Source organism: Plectropomus leopardus, chromosome 17 (assembly GCF_026936395.1).
Source record: "Plectropomus leopardus strain MGB_pleo_1.0 chromosome 17, ASM2693639v1, whole genome shotgun sequence".
In the NCBI taxonomy this organism is placed as follows: Eukaryota; Metazoa; Chordata; class Actinopteri; order Perciformes; family Serranidae; genus Plectropomus; species Plectropomus leopardus.
This window is the reverse complement of record NC_142192.1, coordinates 29218682-29237507: the sequence shown is the minus strand read 5'-3', so window position 1 is coordinate 29237507 and position 18826 is coordinate 29218682. Positions and strand designations below refer to the sequence as shown.

General features: G+C 36.3%; 1 protein-coding gene across 2 annotated transcripts; it reads right to left on the bottom strand.

The window, feature by feature from the left end:
* Positions 1–3962: 3962 nt before the first annotated feature.
* On the bottom strand, positions 3963–16818 carry LOC121958286 (T-cell differentiation antigen CD6-like). 2 transcript variants are annotated; one of them, XM_042507175.2, is made up of 13 exons: positions 16680–16818; positions 15490–15585; positions 14037–14318; positions 12124–12438; positions 9940–10254; positions 8965–9036; positions 8641–8778; positions 7739–7855; positions 7398–7520; positions 7073–7144; positions 6533–6703; positions 6071–6148; positions 3963–5998 (listed from the first exon to the last, which is right to left on the bottom strand). In XM_042507175.2, exons 1-13 carry the CDS (start codon positions 16729–16731, stop codon positions 5883–5885), a joined length of 1947 nt encoding a protein of 648 aa, XP_042363109.2. In that variant the 5' UTR covers positions 16732–16818; the 3' UTR covers positions 3963–5882. The 2 variants fall into 2 exon arrangements, with proteins under 2 accessions (XP_042363109.2, XP_042363110.2); XM_042507176.2 differs by lacking the exon at positions 7398–7520.
* Between the last annotated feature and the right edge of the window lie 2008 nt (positions 16819–18826).

The window sequence follows — 18826 nt, the reverse complement described above, 5'->3', positions numbered from 1 at the left end:
TGCAGTGAGGACACACTGAAGCACGGGTACTCTGTCAGAGTCTGGCCAATATTTCCCCTTAAAAAAGACTGAAAAAAGTACCAGGGTTTTGCTCATTAACCCTTAAGGGCCCACTTCAATATTACACACACTCCTATCACTCTGCACACAAAATGCTTTTTTCAAGAAAAGCTTTAAAAAATATTAAATAAAAATAATTAAAGACAAACAATGCATGTATCTTCAGTGAGATCACCCATTGGTGAAGTGTGTTGTTTCAGCCATCAACATCTTGTTTTTTGGAGCCAGAAGTGACCACATTTGGATGTTTATTTCTGCTGTAAAATTGGGCATTTTAACAGGTGAGGTTTTACTCTGTTTTGGAGCCTCAAGTGGCCATTCAGTGAACTTTTGGCACTTCTGCATTGACTTCTTTTGTCAGCTTCAGTTGCCACTTAGCTCTGACATGTGAGTGATTTCTATTTTGTTGCTGTGTTTTGCACCTCAAGGCCATCGTGCCAACTACCAATTACAACAGATTATCATATTCATTAATCCAATTGTTTTATTCCAGTTTTATAAAATACCAGCTTTAACAAACAATGCAAAGTTTATGCAACCAAATCACAAGATTCAAATGCTAGTCTGGTACAGTAGTAACAGGAAATGAGGTAATGAGGGCCTCTCTGGGAGTGCACAGCATGGGGAGTGATGCACTGACCCCTGACAACCCAGACAGGTCCACTGAACTTTAAAGGTGAATTGGATCAGGGCCCCTGCCCGGCCGCTCAGCGTAAGACCTCCTGATGAGGGCTTAGCGGCGGTAGTGAATGAAACCTAATGAGTGAAGAGTAATCAACACTATTACCAGACCTTGCAAGGGCACCCAAGCTTCAGCCCAGCAGGCTGTAATGTCATTTACAAGCCGATTCACCGCACAAGTGACTAATCCGCAGAGAGGAATATTTGTGAATTTAATGGCATTAGTGTAAATCTTTGCCAGTTCTAGGCCAAAGGGGGGAAAAAAGCTTTGATTAATAAGCTGAAGTGGATTTTTCGCCAGGGTCTGCAACCATCTGGGGCGCTACGTAAACTGATGACCTCATTGCATTTCACTGGCTGCAGTCCATCCTGCAACATGTCCCTGGCAATCAAAGAGCAGTGCCAATACAAAGGCCGAGTCAAGTGCTAAACATACAAGGTCACAGTGAAGTAAGACACCAATCAGTCACAGTAAAGACTGTTTTCACAGTTACGTATAAAAGGTTGTGTGACTGAAATTGATCCCTGGGCACAGATATGGTCCTACCACCTCTCCTACAAAAGAGCAAGACACAGGCTTTACCGTTTAGCCTCTGTTGTTTGGTATTTTTGGCATTTCTTTGTAATCTTATACATCTTTGTAGTTTTAGTGGTCATTTTGAAAGTCTTTGCAGCTGTTTTCCATCCCTTTTTAGTTTTGTGTCTTTGGGGATTTTTATGATACCCTTTGTGGTTGTTTTACATCCCTTACTACTTTCATTGTGTGTCTTTGTTGTTGTGCACACATTTCGCGTCTCTTTGTGACTCTGTGCGCGCATTTTGCATCTCTGTTTGTGCATTTTGCATCTCTGCGTGCATTTCGCGAATCTGTGCGCACATTTGTGAGTCTCTGTGCTCGAACATTTTGTGTCTGTGCGCTCATTTCGCGTCTCTGTGCATCTTTGCGTCTCTGTGCCAAGTGGACGTTTGTGACAAACTTTAGAAAACTCTATCAAGCCAATCTTCAGATGTTGTGTTCACGAGAATGAGACAGATACAAGGTCACATTGACCTTGAGTATTTGTGTGAAATTTGAATAAAGTCCCTCAAGGTGTTGTTGATATATCGGGTTTACAAGAATGAGATGAATGCGAGACCTCGGACCACCAAGATCTAATCAGTTCATCCTCGAGTCTACATGAACATTTGTGCCAAACTTGGAGTAACTCCCTCAACGTGTGCTTGAGATATTGCAAGAATGAGACAGACAAGATCACAGTCACCTTGACCTTTGACCTATGACCAACAAAACGTAATTAGTTCATCCTTGACTCCAGGTGGACGTTTGTGCTGAATTTGAAGAAATTCTTCTTGAAATATTGCATTCAACAGCATAGAACTGACGGACAGACAGCCTGTAAACATTATGGCTCTGGCCACAGCTGTCGCCAGCAAAAAGACATAAAAAAAACTAAAGCTAGTTACGTAACACCAAAAATACTTTGATAGGAACTTTAACAACTTACAGTGTTACATATAATGTCAACACATTACCAACAACTGAAAGGGAGAAAGAGCTAGTTGGACAAGCAGTTGTTGTTGTTGTAATATTTTTCATATTAAATTTACCTCCAGCAGCTGTAATGTTCCATAATGTGCTACATAATGTTTGCAGGCAGGTACTGTCATCTCGAGGCCTCCTGCGCCAAACAGAGTTCAAAAGTTTAAACTCGGGCAGGATCTGGTGTCGGGATACTTTAAGCAACTTAGGGACTTATGGAGCTGTAATCCCATGTGTGTAACTGATTTAATGAACAAAGTAAAAACAAAGGGTTGATCTTCTAATCCCTCCAATACTACAAGCTACTTGAAAAACTGGTGCGCTACATTTCTTTCCCCTTGATGTTAATCAGGACTGTAAATCCACAGATTTTAAGGTTCTGATTTATCAATCTCTCGGAGCAGAATAAAACAAAAGCAAACTGTTGGAGGAGGATCTGTAATATATCAGACTGCATTCTTTTAGATGGAATCTCTGTTAAGTGGTGTGTGTGTGTGTGTGTGTGTGTGTGTGTGTGCTGGATTCTCCGGCATGTGAAAGAGATTGAGTTTCATAAGGAGATCTGGTCGTTAATTTGCCTGTTTATCTCGATGCAGAGCTCTGGACTAAATTTGAGTGTAATATATGATTCTCTGAGACACGTTTTATCTCTGCCGAATTCTCCGTCCACCTCCTGCTTTTCTCCTCGGCTTCACCCCCATATCCTCCCCCTGCACACACTCATCCTCCCTGCCAAATACCTTCCAGTCAAAAAACACCCAATTCTGCTGGTTATCTGTCTCATGCATCATCACTCCCGTGTTCTCACGTTAGCTGAGCCGAAGCTAATCCACCTTTATCCGCATATTCGCCACTTCCACCCTATTAAAGTTTTACAGGTGCTTTTGAAGCAGTTTGTCATATTTACGTAGACAAAAGAAGACATCACTTTGATTCAAGGCGAAACTTTGGATCAGGAGGAAGCGTTGATGCTCTGCAGCTGCTGCACATGTAATGGACCAAGAGGAGTCGTGCCAGGTCTGGTTTCAAACTGACGGTTTATGTTGGCCCCCGATCAGGACCAAAGTTCCCCTTTAAAAACTTTTTAATGAGCAGGATGTCACTCACCCTGATTTTATTTGTTATTTTTAGTATTATTATTATGATTATTATTACTACTATCATTAGTATTATGATGGTAGTAGCAGTAGTATCAGCAGTACGACCCCCCGCCCTTTTTTTTCTTATTTAATTTATACTTTTCTCATATTTATTTATTCAATTTTTTCTTTCTTTTTCACAATTTATTTGGCAATTTATTTAGGTTTTTATTTATTTATATTTATTTATCTTTTTTCTCCTGTTTTTTTCCCCATCTTTCTCTCCAACATACCCCACACACACACACACACACACACACACACACACACACACACACACACACACACACACACACACACCTCACATACACTAACATCATACCGAGCTCCTCGACCATGTGGAAAATTTTGTTAACTGACCTGTTTTCACTGTTTTTATTCATGCTGTTTTTAGCATGTTGGTGTTAGTTTAGTCTGTGTTCTGTCTTTTGTCTCGCAATAAAAAAATACAAATAAATAAATAAATAAAAATACAGTGCATTATTGTAACTTTGCGCAGCTTGAATGGGTATTTGTCACAAAGTCTTTCAGTAATGACAACATTTATTCTGCAAATATTTTATGGAATTACAAGGTTTTTTTGTAGTTTACATGTAAAGGCTTCGCTCCACTCCACTCTGTTTTTAAAAAGCCTATAGCGCCACCTTGTGGTAGAACTCAGTTTAAGACTCAGACACTAAATGGCCAAAAGTATCAGGACACACACTTTATTCTGTTGCTGTTTTCAGTTTTTTTATGCCTCCAACTTTAAAATGAATGAAGATGCCAAATGTTACCAGACAAATTTAAAACTTATATATTTTCACTGGCTAATTATTAGTTACTCTGTGTGTGTGTGTGTGTGTGTGTGTGTGTGTGTGTGTGTGTGTGTGTGTGTGTGTGTGTGTGTGTGTGCATTAATGGGCAATATTTCAGTTAAATGTGTTCTAAAATATCCTGTGATGAGGGAAATTAGCAGAGCCCATTCATTAAATAGGTGGTTTAAAGTCAGATTTATGTCAAAGTTATAATGCCTACAATGTGGCAGTATTATAAGTTTGTATTTATATATGTTTTTTAAATTTATGTGAATTAATTGTAAATGTAAATTTAATTAATTTTTTTTTAGGATTCTGTATTCTATTTTGATACGTTTGATGAATATGTATTTGTAATTTGTAACAATTGTAATTTGTTTTTGATGTATTTGTGCCCATCTCTGCGTGCCTGTGATGTGGGTTCCTTACTGTCTTCAGGCAGATAGGTGAGTGGCTGTTTGCATTTTTATGTAAAACACATTATGTTTACTTGTGATTTTTCTTGCTTTATAGCTCGACATCTGTGTCGGACCTCATTAACGCTCTTGTAGGTGTTTGGGATCAATCTGCAGCATCGTTTGTGCCAAATCTTCCTGTAGGAGTGGAGGCTGTTATAGCAGCAGAACAACGCCGATGGTTTCAATATCACACATTCAACAATCACATATGGGCGCAATGTTCACGTGTCCACATACTTTAGGCCATGTAGTGCACATCATAATTTTCTAGATTAAGCTTGAAGTCAATAGTTTTATTTTATTTACATCCACGGGAGGATACATGGCAAACATTATTTACAAAAAACTGTGATGCAAACACATTAAAAATATACAGTGTATATATATATAAAAACATATGTTAAAGTGGATTCTACATTCACAGAACACCTAAATATACCTTTACTTCTCAGTTTTGATTTCCAACCTTCAAGGAGGTCATTGATTTTCATTCATCTCAGAGCAGAAAATTAACCGGCAGGGACTTTAATGTGAGCCATCACCATGAGCTTTCTTTTTTCTGTTTTTAATTTTGTTTTTTGATTAAGGCTGTTTTGAAAAGTCCACTTCCAGGATGCTTGGACATGACGCATTTCAGAGTGAGCTCTAAAATTTGAAATGCCTGAGTGTGATCTTTTTTATATCCAATTTTCAATGGCATCTGAGTGTCAGATGTCTGAGCATCATTAAATGCACCGGTTTTTGAAAGTGTCCAAAGTTTTGAAACAGTTTGTGTTCACAGCTGGAAAAAAATAAAGTATCAACTTGCTCATTGTGATGATTATCTGCAGTGTGGCAATCACATGTCAGGTCTCAGTAACTGTAAATTTAACTTATAGTACTGCACTTTTCTGGAAACAGTAGTTGGAAAAGTCAAAGTCAGTCATGAAATTCTGTTTCAAAATAACATTTTTGGATGCCTAGGCCATATTTAACTCCTGTATGATTTAATTCAAATGTTGACTACCACACACAAGGAAGTGTTCAAATGCCAATGAAGCAAAGGTAACCTGGACTTACATTTTTTAACCAAACTGAGCCCAGTTTTAACCTAAATGTTAAGATTTTAGCCTGCAAACCATCAAATTAGTGCTCTTTGTGCTCCCTCAGTTTTGTGTGGCCGTACGTTTCGCCTCAGTGCCGTTTTGCAGCATCAGTCCCTCTGATCTCAGTGAGGTGACGTTACCTCTTCTGTTAATGCGCCGACATCATCGTAGTCATCCTCGGAGGTGAGGTCCTGATCTGGGCTCACAGGCGAGTAGATGGGGCCGTCGTCTTCATCACCTAATGATCGGATAATAACAAACATCAGCAAATACTACAGATGTTATTTTCCGCCTGTTCAGTGGCATGTACCTGAACTCTGCAGGCTTGTTGTTTGTCCGGGGTAAAGTTGGTCTCCGTTGACAACAGGCAACTGGCCTGGTGCTGAATCTGTAATACAGGAAATAAAACTTCATCTACCATGTGAAAGCTGTATGAGACAGTTTCAGTTTGGCTTTCATATCCTTTAAGTTGTGAACAGGGTTTTGTTTTTTGTTGTTGTTGTTGTTTCTAAGGTTCAGACACCCACAGATGTGGTTTACAGGCTGTACAAAAACAGTTGGTGAATCTTATATATAAATAGCTAAACCCTCTCAAACATTATCATCACGCACTTTCGAACTAAAACATCCAACACCCTTATCCAATATCCCAAAATGATGACAGAATTTATCCAACTCATTTTAACTAATTTTCACCAATACAAAAATGTGATAATTCCCTTTCTTGCTGTGAGTACACGAGAAGAAGAACAGGTGAATGAATTCGACTGACCGGGAGTGACCGCAGAGTAATCGTTTGTGTTTTCGTAAAATTCCCCAGATGACGTACTGGAGGTATCAAACGAGTCCACCGAGATCTTTGACACTCTGGCATATGGAGCCTCTGCGGGGCCGCCGTTATGGCATGTAAAGGCTCCCATCACTTCATTTGTGGGTTCAGGGACTGGAAAATAAAAAATAGCACATATCAAAGATAAATCAAATCAATTATTATTATTATTCATTCCTGTATTTCTGTATTTTTTTTTCTTATATTACCCCTTCATTTTATTTATTTATTCATTACTTTATTTCTGTATTATTTCTTAATTGGTTGGCATTTCATTTTTTTTTTTTTATTTATTTATTTATTCAATACCATTTATTTATTGACAGTTATGTCATTTTCGGTCTTCCATAACATCAAAGGCCCTCTGATGATTACTGGAAACAGCCGCAATGTATGGTGGAATATATCGTTTCTTATCTGAAAGATCTGCAAAGTGTAACATTTCCATCGCTGTCTTGTTCTTGCAAACTGCCAGTGACTCACCTTCCTCAAAGAGGCTGTCAAGGCCTGAGGGCCTCATCAAAGAGTTCACGTCTGCTCTGTACCTCTGAGAATCTGGATTCAAAATGATGCACACAAAGCAATGTTTAAATCACAAACCGTCCTGCAAACATTCACTGCACACAGCGCTGATCTGCACAGATCGCACACACACACACACACACACACACACACACACACACACACATGCATGGCCGAGCAGCCTTAACCACAAAATGCAGAAACACAGCAAGAGAACATCTCAAGAGGCAAAGACTGAGAAACACACAGGAATGAATACAAATAGAAATAAAAGAACATAGCTCACTCCGAAAGGTTGACAAAGGGACAGATGGGTCATTGCTTGGCTCATACTGCTCATAGTCTGTATCTACTGACGTGCTGTCAACACTACTAAGCTGGGTCCAAAGATACCTGGGGTTGGAGGGGGCTTTTTGAGACAAACACAAGAAAACGAAACGACGATGAGATGACTATATGCTTTGCAAACGTTGCACAGATCTGCACCTTTCTCACCACTGTGCATATAAACTTATATAAATGTAGGTATGAAGAAAGAAAAGACTGAGTTGTGTAAGTATCCAGGATATTTAAATTCTGTTCACACACTGAGTGTTTTTATATTTTCGGACATGTTCAGCCTCTGACCTTCTGTCTGCAGAGGGTTGGGAGTGACCTTGATGAGGTCCACAGTTTCCTGGTAGCTGTTGTGATGGTTTTCAGAGGGAGGTCGCGTGCTGCTGCGTGTCTGCTGGATCAAGAACGCTGTGGAAATAATTACAAAGACGTGGAAATATTATTGTTAAACTGCGTGACATTTTTAACTCATGCTGTGTTTAACTGAGTCTGGAGTGTCTGCTTTATAACGGAAGTATTTTTTATCTTAAAAATCAGAGTTAGAGGTATCAATATATTGAAAAAAATGATTAAATTAAATATCCCGTGCTTTTAAAAACTGAATTACCGCTGAAATAGTCAAGACATAATAATAATAATAATAATAATAATAATAATAATAATAATAATAATTGTTATTTTATATTATTTTATAATTGCTATTTATTTATTTATACTTTTTTTGCAGATATGGACCACTTCCTAAACTTTTTAAAAAAATATAATCATGTAAAATATATGTTTGTCCATTCAATGTTTTGATGACGGAAAATATAAAAAGTATTTATATGTACCAATATTCAAGATTTTTTTTAAAGTCCCCTATTACCCTTGTGAAGAAAATTAAGGCAAAAAAATAATTGATTGAACACTATCAGACGCGTTTAAAGAAAAAGATCATTGACTTTTATCTCATGTTCCTCACAAAGACCACAACATATCTAAAACTGAATCCACGCTCAGTAAAAACTAAAATATGATTTAAAAGATAATTTAGGTCACAGCTCCTAATGGCAAAAACGCAGCTCATTCCCGAGATACTAGAACTGAACTTAAATCAAGTCCAGAGTTGCTAAAATCACAGATTGTCTCTGGACTGATGAACACATGACAGTATTGAGACTGTAGCACAAACTGAAGTGTGAAAAACCAACCGTGTCTTCTTCTGTAGTGGCAGCAGAGCACGGAGTTCGTGATGAGAACCACGAGGAGCAGAAGAGTCACAGCGCTGGTGATGAGGAGTGCCGCAGGCGATAAGAAGAGGCCCTTAGCCCGACTGACTGAGGTTGCACCTGATCGATGGACAGAAAGAAAAAACACACACAGATCTTATATTTTCTGGTAGCTGATCCAAGACTCAGTGTGTGTTCAGTTGTTCTACTTACCATCTTAACTAAGTGAAAGAATATTCAAAACAACATTTATCAACATAACTTATTAAATATGTCTTTTTTTAAGTGAGAATAAAATATATTTACCCGTTGTCGTCGTGGTCATCACAGCTGTATTAGCTGTCGGGGCTGTGGTGGGTGCAGGAAACCCGAGGGAGCCTGCAGGGCAAAAAAATATTGTCTTTTTAAGTTCAACACTTTGTGGATGCGAGCTGACAAATAAAGAAAAGAAAAATATTCACATGTGTAATCTTTATAATACATATGAATTCCACAAAAACTTAATATTTCTACAATAATAATAATATTCTGCAAATCCTGAACAGAGAAAATAGAAGCAGGAAAATAAAGAAGAAGAGTGAGTTTGGGAGTAATTTTGAGGTTTTGGGCTGTTTTTTTTTCTAAACAAAGGAAACTAAAGGAAATTATGCAGTCCTGATAGATGATATGATAGATAAAAAAGCTCTCTCAGCACAGCAAAATTAAATTTAATATAATTATATAATTGCTTATAATAATTATTTTAATTTTTACTATATATGGAATAAAGAGAACATGCTATTTCCGCTGGGTTACTGTCACAATCAATGTTGCTGTAAATCATTGACATACTGTATCCCAGGCTGTGATACACGAAAAAAATATATACACAGCATGTGGTATATAGAAAATAATTCGTTTTTTGTCTTTTGTCATCTAAAATCATAGTGGCATCATGACAAAAATCTGGCATTTAAAGGGTTAAAATTCTGAAAATCAATAAATATTTGATATTAAGGATTAGGACTGATGCTGGTATAAAAAAATAACTTAGTGAAAGTAGGAAAATAATATTTATATATAATTTTATTTTGAAAAGCTTATTTTGTGCGCAGAGCGACACAAGTGTGTCTAACATTAAAGCGGGCCTTGAGGGTCAACCAGTATTGTGTGTCGTGTCACATATAGTATATTTCGGACTTTGGACACAGTTGCAATATGTGAGGCCAATTCAAACCTTACCAATATTGCTGTTTAGGGATAAAATGTACTTCATTAACAATCATAAAAACTCTCACTCACCATTACAGATGACTCCAGATGCTTTTGAGGTTGCGCACAGGTGTGTTCGGTTGACATACTCATCACACTGCCACAGATTCTGCGTGTGTCGATCACACATATAGAACCACAGTGACCCATTGTTGTGGGCGAGAGGAGGATTGAACTGGGTGAATTGCTGCGGTTTGCCTCCACACTGCAGCATGGAGCACACCACGGAGGCCATTTTTTCATTCCAGCAGTTATCACACACCGTACCCCAGCTGCCGTTACGGTGGACCTCCACTACACCAGCGCAGCGGTCCAGACCTCCAGTCAGTCTCACTGCTCTCATCTCTGCACAGACACACAGGAAATACAGACTATTGGTGGGAAATACATATAATGTTCTCTGCAGTATGTTGATTAAATGAATCCCTAGTGGGCAGTTTTGTACTTATGACACCACCACCGAGGACACTGAAGTCATTGATATTTTTACGTTGAGGTGTAGTTTGCATTTTATAAGCTACACAGGAGGGATTATTTTATGGGCAAATAATAGTAAAGTTGACCTATTTTGGACAAACAAAAAAATGAATACAGCATTTTGTATTTTTCCACCAAATCTTTCTAGCTGGACTGGTGTGCACTGGCAGGACTTTGCCAAAAATCTTTGTACAGACATAAATGATTCCCAGAGGATGAACCCTAAGGATTTCGGTGGTCCCTACCTTTTCCTCTAGCGCCACCATGAGGTTAACATTTGTGGTTTTGGGTGAAATGTCTCAACAACTATTGAATGGATTGCCGTGACTACAGTTGCAGCGCTATACCATTAAAACCATATACAGTGGTATGAAAATTGAAAATCATACTATTTACATTTGCTTATCTATGATATTTTTAAAAATAAAACTCGACAAAGGTATGACCAGCACGTTTGCATCTCCTTTCCTCTTAAATTACCAGTCTGGATTTTCATACACACTTCCCTAAAAAAATGGTTTCCAGTTTCAGTTTGAATAAGCATTTGTTGAGCAAAAAAACAACTTGTGTTTTAAGCCTTTAAGGATCATTGTAACTAATAAAAATAATAACAATGAAATACTGTATCCCATGATGCTATGAAACCATGTTATTTTCAAACACACTTATATCACAACAAAAAATCTCATACTTTTGTAAACCTACCTTATCTACATAAACACAGTAACCCTTATAACAAACTAAAATCAGGTGAACACGCTTTGCTATATTTTAAAGACTTCTTTTCTGTAGCCCCCTGATAGTAAGTTAACTTTATTGATGTAATTGTTTATTTATTGTATTTTTGACACATTTTTTAGATTTAATTCAACTGATAGCTTATTTACTGATGTTATTTTCTATTGTGTCTTACATAATTATTTTTCATATTTATTTTAATAACTTTTTTACTTAAAGACTTTCATATTTTATTTGAGCAATATCTACATTATTGATGATTTTGTTTATTATGTTTTAGTTACTTATTTTTATACTCAATTGTTTACTTTTTCATATTTCATTTTATTTTTTTACTTTTTTAAAATTTGATTTGACTGATAACTTCTTATTGATATTATTATTATTTAAAAAGTACTTATCTAAAATATTTAATTTATTTGCTTTTCCATGTTTTCTTAGATTGATATCTCTGCCCACTTTACTGATGTCATTGTTTATTATATTTTAGATAAATATGTTTCTATTTATTGTTTTACTTTATTGTTTTATTTATTTCATTTTTTTTTTGATTATATCTTCTTTATTTACGTAATTGTTTATTATATTTTAGTACGTCTGTTTCGGACTGTAGAATTAGAAAGAAAAAAACTGTTAGCATGTTAGCATGCTAATGTTAGCATTTAGCTCAAAACACTTCAGTTTTGGGTCTACGTTCAGCCTCAGAGCTGCTAGCGTGGCTGTAAGCTATTAGTTTTGTTGTGTTTTGGACTTTCTAGTAACTCTTAACAAAATATTATGCGATAGAAATAAAGTTTGTTCTTCTTAGCTAGCTGTTTTTCTTGGGCCTTCAACATCTTTAAAAAGCTAACGTTAGTAAGCTAACGTACGTTGACATGGAACTAATACATTTCTGTCAAATTTCTGTTTTCAAGGTCAAAAATTAATTTAAAAGCTCAACTAAGTTATTTTAAATAAATTAAATATTTTAAATATGTATAACATTATAACAGCTGTGACCTGAGCATATGACCCCAGCATCCTCTTTGTGTCCACAGTCGGTCTCGTCCTGGGCGGCCGGACAGGCCCACAGGTTCTCCTCTCGGCCGGTACAGTTCAGCTCGTCCCGGTAGACCGGTCCTCTGCCCGGGGGGTAAGAGCCGCCCTGTCCCGTCACACTGAGGGCGTAACCGCAGCCCAGCTGGGCGCACACCACGTTGGCATCCCGTAGGTCCCACTGGTCGTCACACACGGTCCCCCACCTCCCGTGTCTCCACAGCTCCACACGCCCGGCACAGCGGTCCAAGCCCCCGGCGAGCCGCAGAGCCTGGTGCCCTGAGGAGAGGACATGCTGTCATTATGAACCAGGGCAGAGAAAACCTGCTAGTTTATCTCAGTTTTATCTTATAATATTAACAGTAACTGAACAATAGAAGAGATCCATCAGTTTCTAATCCTCACAAATAATTAAGTTTTATCAGCTCAAATTAAAATATCAATAATAATCAATGCAATCAATGAGTCCAGGACAAATTTCCCCTACAGGGACAATAACGTATCTTATCATCTCGTATCGTATCGTATCGTATCGTATCGTATCGTATCGTATCGCATCGCATCGCATCGTATCGTATCGTATCGTATCGTATCGCATCGTATTGTATCGCAAATCTATAAAAGAGATTAATTAGAGTTTATCACCTGCATTAGAATAACACGTCTGCTTGGATTAGTAACCTTGAGGGGCCGATTTAGTTTCTGGACTATTTACTTAACAGAAGATGTTAATACCGTGTTTAAATCTGTGTTATGTTTGGGAACATTATGTCCTATCATCATGCAAATAACTAATTTTTTTTTAGCATAAGAAAAAAATACTATGGTGTAAAAATACTTTTTTACAAGAATAGTAAAAGTACATAAGTATTAGATTATTAGTATTAGATTAGAGTATTACATAAGCATCAAAATATATTTAATGTACAAAACAAATACGGTTTTCAGAATGGCCCATCTAATAATAACAACAACAATAGGCTTATATTCTATTACATGCAACGACATTAGTATTATCAAGGTATTTGTATCACTGATGTTGCATCTGATAACGGCAAAGCTAATACAGTATATGTACTTTTTAATATATTGCTAAGTATAGCTTAATACTGAATTATACCTCATTTATTTATTTATTTAGTATTAATAATCTGAATATGTTATTTATATTAAACATCAGTAAAAATAGGATATTTGCCTCCGAAATATGGCAGAGTAGAAGTATAAAGTAGTCTACTAAACGTCAGTGTACTTAGACTAGAAAGATTTTGTAAAGATAGGTCAAATAAATTAATTAATTTACAAGCAAATGTAACTGCTCTTTGAAAAGGAAAACAAACACAGTATTCTTTTAAATTACTATCCTATAATCAGGACAAGACAGAGGTGAAAGTCAGTGTTTTCTAAGTAAAAGGTTTGTCTCACGCCTTTGCGCTCAAGTTTTGCAAGTCTAAACTTTTAATTTTGAGTCCTAAACAAGTCTTCATCAAATGTAATGCAATTTTAACAACAGTGTAAAAATGTGTAAAATTTGCATAAATCATGAAGGTTTTTCAAAGGTTTGTTTGAAACTAGTTTGTTCAAAGTAAGGGGTGCTGGGGAATTAAGTGTCATCTTGCTGAACATAGTGTTAATTTTAGTTGAAGGGAAAATAATCGATATGTGGTACACTCTTTAAATGACATAGAGCCTGCTTTGAGTTTTGGGGAAGGTGTCAATATTTAAATAAAGTCAATAAAGTCCAACAGCTCAAGTCCAAGTCATTGGTCATGGTCAGGAGTCATTGGTGTTTAAGTCCAAAGCTTTTTTTTTTTTTTTTATTAATTTTGTCTAAGGTTATCAAACTGACTTGAGTCATATTAAAGAAAAAAACTTACCACAAACAGCTTCAGTAATCACAGAGCAGTTTCCCTCCACAGTCTGTGAGCAGTTCTGCAAACGTCCGTCTCCATGCACACAGCGGTGGAAGCAGGTGGTGTTGGGAGGTGAGCTGGTTTTGTTCACAAGATAGGTGCTGCCACAGCCGAGATCCTGGCAGATCTGTTCGACCAGCACATCTATAGAGTCGGCTGGCAATGCCACAACATCACTGCTCCTGTTTCCGGGAATCCTGAGAGCAAAACTGCATTTACCAGAGAGTCTGTGAACGTAAGGGTCACCTGAGGACACACAGAAACAGAAAATGACTTATTTAGTGATTATTTTAAACTCAAAAGTATCCATTTTTGTTCTCTTATTTGTTATTATTGTCTCTTATTTTATTCCCTGTCAGAGGTAAACGGGTAAAGTATGTATAGTGCATGCACTTTTCTGGTGCGGCGCCTCAATCATATTTTGGCACCCAAAATCATCAAAACTTTGAAAACACCTGATGTAAGATTTTTGTTTCACAATACTTTGAAATGATCTGTTTGACTAAGTTCCTAAAAAATGTTAATTAAAATACATGACTACAGCCCTGATTCCTATGGTAACAAATTGTAAATGTTTGTCATTATCATTTATTGAAGAAAAAAATTGCATGACACTTAAAACATTTTAAAGCCTTTTAAGATGGCAGAGTTAACGACAAAGTCTCGGGTTTGTTCCTGACCAGGAATATGCATGTCATTCAAGTACCTTTTTTTACTATTACCACTGACATCATGACTATTACTTGTTCTGCTGTAATAAAAAATATGATTTATAGGTATATATGTAGGTTGGTAAAATACATATATACCTATAATAGGTATATATGTAGGTTGGTAAAATCTGAAAATGGCATTGTTTGCATCCTGAACTGAGCTCAGTGAGGTTTAAGTCTGGAATTGTCATTCACTGTGGAATATATACATATATATGTATTTTTTTCTATGTCCGTTTATTATTTTTTGTCATTTGTAATTGAAAATTGAACTGAATATGGCAAATAAGATTTTAGTTATTCTGAATGTCCAGACTGATTGAAAAAGATTTCCGTACGTTTAGATTCTGAGTTTTTGGTCACTCATGTCTCAATAACGCACAGACAGGTAAAAGTCAGTAACCCCACTCCAAACTATCTGATCGTGGGTGTATTTTAGATAGAAACAAAGAGCAGCACAGGTCGCTTGCAGAGCAAACCGGGGTCTGCGTAGGAGAATGCTTTGCTATCTCACTGTTTGATTTGCACCTGCAGAATTCACAATATGTGTTTCACAAGCAGGTCACCCCACATCCTGTGACAACAGGAGCGAGAATTTATTCACACAATCGCTGCATAAAAATGTTTTTCCTCTTTTGGACAGACAGAAGTGTTAACGCTGTTACAGCTGTGTGTTTGTGTATAGCAGAAAATAATTAACTTACTGCTGAACTCCTCTGGTATTCTCCCTGCCGAGTTGTTTCTCTCTTCTGTCACCTGGACACCAGGTGGGTCTGTTTGAGTGGATGAGTTTTGCAAAGCTGAAAAGAGAGGAAAATACTTTTTATTTTCACTGCATGAGCATCAAGCCCTTACAGGCCACTCACTGACACACCACATCAAACTGCACCTACCGCAGGACTTTTGGAGAGTAACCACTTGACCAAATGGAGTGCAGTGTGGGTGAAACACAATAAGATATCACACCGCAACTAAATTAATGTATCTGCCATGAGCGGTTTTTCAAATTTTACATTTTACACCACATTTATCTTTATGTTTCCACTCCCCTGTGACTGAATCACCCACAACAAAGGATTAAAAAGATTCAAAGATTTATTTGCCCCACACGTGCTGCTAAGGTTGTACTGAAAGATTACTGTTGCAGAGAAGGATAAAAAAAAACGGAAATATTGTAAAATTCAAGATTGAAATTAGAAATGCATGTAAAACAATTCAAATGTACAAAAAGGTGTATTATCTGTTTTTTATCCAGAACTCTACTTCTGCATGTTTTCATCCTTTTAATTACTTTAAACCTCGACTCCACCTCTGTAAATTAATTTTCTTTAAGGCATTTTCTATAAATAAATATAGTTCTCCAAATGTGATAGATACAATCTCAAATGTCAAACCTACAACAAATAAATAAGAAAAATAAAAACTGGACCAAATGCCACCTAGTTTCCCTCAACAAACTAATGCACTTCACAAAAAATACATCAGATTCGGTATAACCAAACTGGGGATACATTTGCCAGTATTTTACTGCTGTAGTTTGCATTTAAATTTATAGTGTTACTTACTTGTCTTGTGATAAATAGTGCCATAAAAATAGTAAAATAGAAGACAATGCCAGCGTCTTCCATCTCACATAACAGACAATAATTATCTCTTTTGGTTTCAATTAATTTAATTAAAAAATATATTATTGTAGTTTACAAGTTGCTAGTGTTAACAGATTTTGAAAAACAATTATATTAAATATAGTAACAATTTTAAATAGCAAAGAAATCTATTTTTGCAGTCGGCTTTAATAAAACCATAATAAAGTCCTTTGCAAACAGAAGAATTGACAGTTTATGAGTAATTTTTAAATATGAAGTTTATGGATGTAAAAAAAACTATACATTACCTTGACAAAAACAGCCCAGTTGGACAATTAAAATGTATTTCAGCAGCTGCATGTTCACAGAAAGGAGGAAACAGCCTCTATTGTCTCTGCTCAAACTGTCATTTAGATGCGCCGAGTGTGTCTGCTCTAAGTGTGACTTCCTCTCTTGTTCCCTCTGTGTTTGATTGACAGAACTTCCCATTAATGCATCATGACAGGAAGTGAAGCCTGTGGCTTTGCCACTGATACCTACATGCACGCTGCTGAAAATTATTACATCAGAAGCATATTTACCTATTTTTGTCTCTGTGACACATTATAATGGCATTAAAATGCTGCTGTTATATTGAAATTGCAGTGCAGCATTTAAGGTTAGAATTATATTTAAATTACCAAATGACTTATAGTGTTTACAGAGTTTACAGAGTATTAATTATATTATCCACAATTAATTGACTCTAATTATGTCAATTACTGTTCTATGTATTTCTGTTGTTGTTTGTAATAAAATAATATAATCAGCATTATACGTGATTTCATGTCAATAGTCATGTAATCATGTTGATTTAGGGAAGATATAGTTTGACAGAGCCTGAAAAGATCTCACCTGCAGTACTTTATCCTGTTGAACTTAAACTACATTTTGAATTTAAACTACATTAAACCAGAAGGGGGCGACATAACCTCAGGTCTGTGTTGGTGCATGTTTCAACCAAAATGTGCAGTATTGTCTTGTAGGAAAACTGATTAGGCTGTGGACAGATTCATTTATATTTGTTGTTGAATTCAAATGGAAAGCTTGACAAACTTTAAACTTTTTTAGACTTTTTATCAAGCACAAAAATAATAATAAAAAAAGAAGAAGAAAAATACAGAGATCTGCCTATATATGTTTTAATATTCTTTATAATTTAAAGCCTGATTCTAGAAATGTATTTGAACTAAACCATTTTTAGGCCAAAAGAGAGAAAAAAGAAAGTAAGATGTATTTTTTGAAAAAATAATTAGACGGTCAATAAATTATGGTAAAAAAAAAAAACATTTTCAAAAATCTAAAAAACAAAAAGATGTATGTATGTATGTATTTATTTATTTATTTAGTTAGTTAGTTAGTTAGTTCACTGATGATAAAACAATACAGTCACTTTAGTAATTCTTATTATTATTTATACAGAGGAGGAGATGTAACATATATATATAAATACTGTTTTACTCTTGGACCTGATTCAGTTTTAAAAGCTGTGTTAAATGAGTGGAGCTGCTCTGTGTCCTCCTCACCTCACAGCTCTGACAGCTGCTTTGTTTACATCCGGCCCAAAAGAGCACGCGCTCAACTCAACTCGTTCTGCTATTGGCTGTCCTGTCCTATAGTCCCGCCCACCACCACCGGAAACTACAACTGACAGAAACAAAAAGAAACGAAGGAGACGAAGTTAAGAATAAAGTCATTTCACGCCTTTTTGAAACAATAAAGACTTAATAATACTTAAACCAAGCATGTCATTTACCATAAGAGCATTCGGCTTCAAAAAACGACGGTTTCTCGGTCTAGTTGTTAGTTGAGTTGTCATTAAAGAACAAACTAAAGCAAACAAAAAAATACAATTATTAAAAGCAGTTAAAGCTGTTCGTTTATAAGGAACGTTTTTCTTTGTTTACACAATGGTATGTTCCCTAGCTAAAAAAAGAAAAGAAAAAAAAAAGCATGTTGTTATGACCTTTCAAAGGTTTCTATGTTCTTAGGGACTGTTCGTCATTTATCAGGGGAGGGGTAGAGCAAAAGAGGGGAGGCACGTCCAATATTTTTTTAGGCACAAGGGAGGGATTTTTTTTGTTTGTTTGTTTGTTTTAATTTGGCTTTGGGGGGGGGTACAACTTTAAATGCCTGCATGTTGTGTTTACTTAACCGCAAATTTACACATTTTATTACACCATTTATCATAGCCAGAAATTGTAAAAACAAAAAAAATCCTTTGATTTTCACATTTCTGACGCTCCTTCATCACATTATGTGGAATGAACGTTACTGTCAGAAAAAAATAATAATCTGAGCTCAAGAAAGTGATATTACATCAAAGTCATTTTATTCCTCGTCTTATTTAAAATTTGGCCCAAATAAACAATTTATACTCACCAGTATGCACCACAAGAGGCAGAGGGGTTCTTAT

Bases quoted from the DNA above. Each gene is read 5' to 3' on its own strand.
- LOC121958286 (XM_042507175.2), bottom strand. From the start codon at position 16,731: ATGCAGCTGCTGAAATACATTTTAATTGTCCAACTGGGCTGTTTTTGT. The intron at 15,586-16,679 runs GTAATGTATAGT...CTCTCTTTTCAG, and splicing joins ACTGGGCTGTTTTTGTCAAG to CTTTGCAAAACTCATCCACT. The intron at 9,037-9,939 runs GTGAGTGAGAGT...TTTGCCCTGCAG, and splicing joins ATCTGGAGTCATCTGTAATG to GCTCCCTCGGGTTTCCTGCA.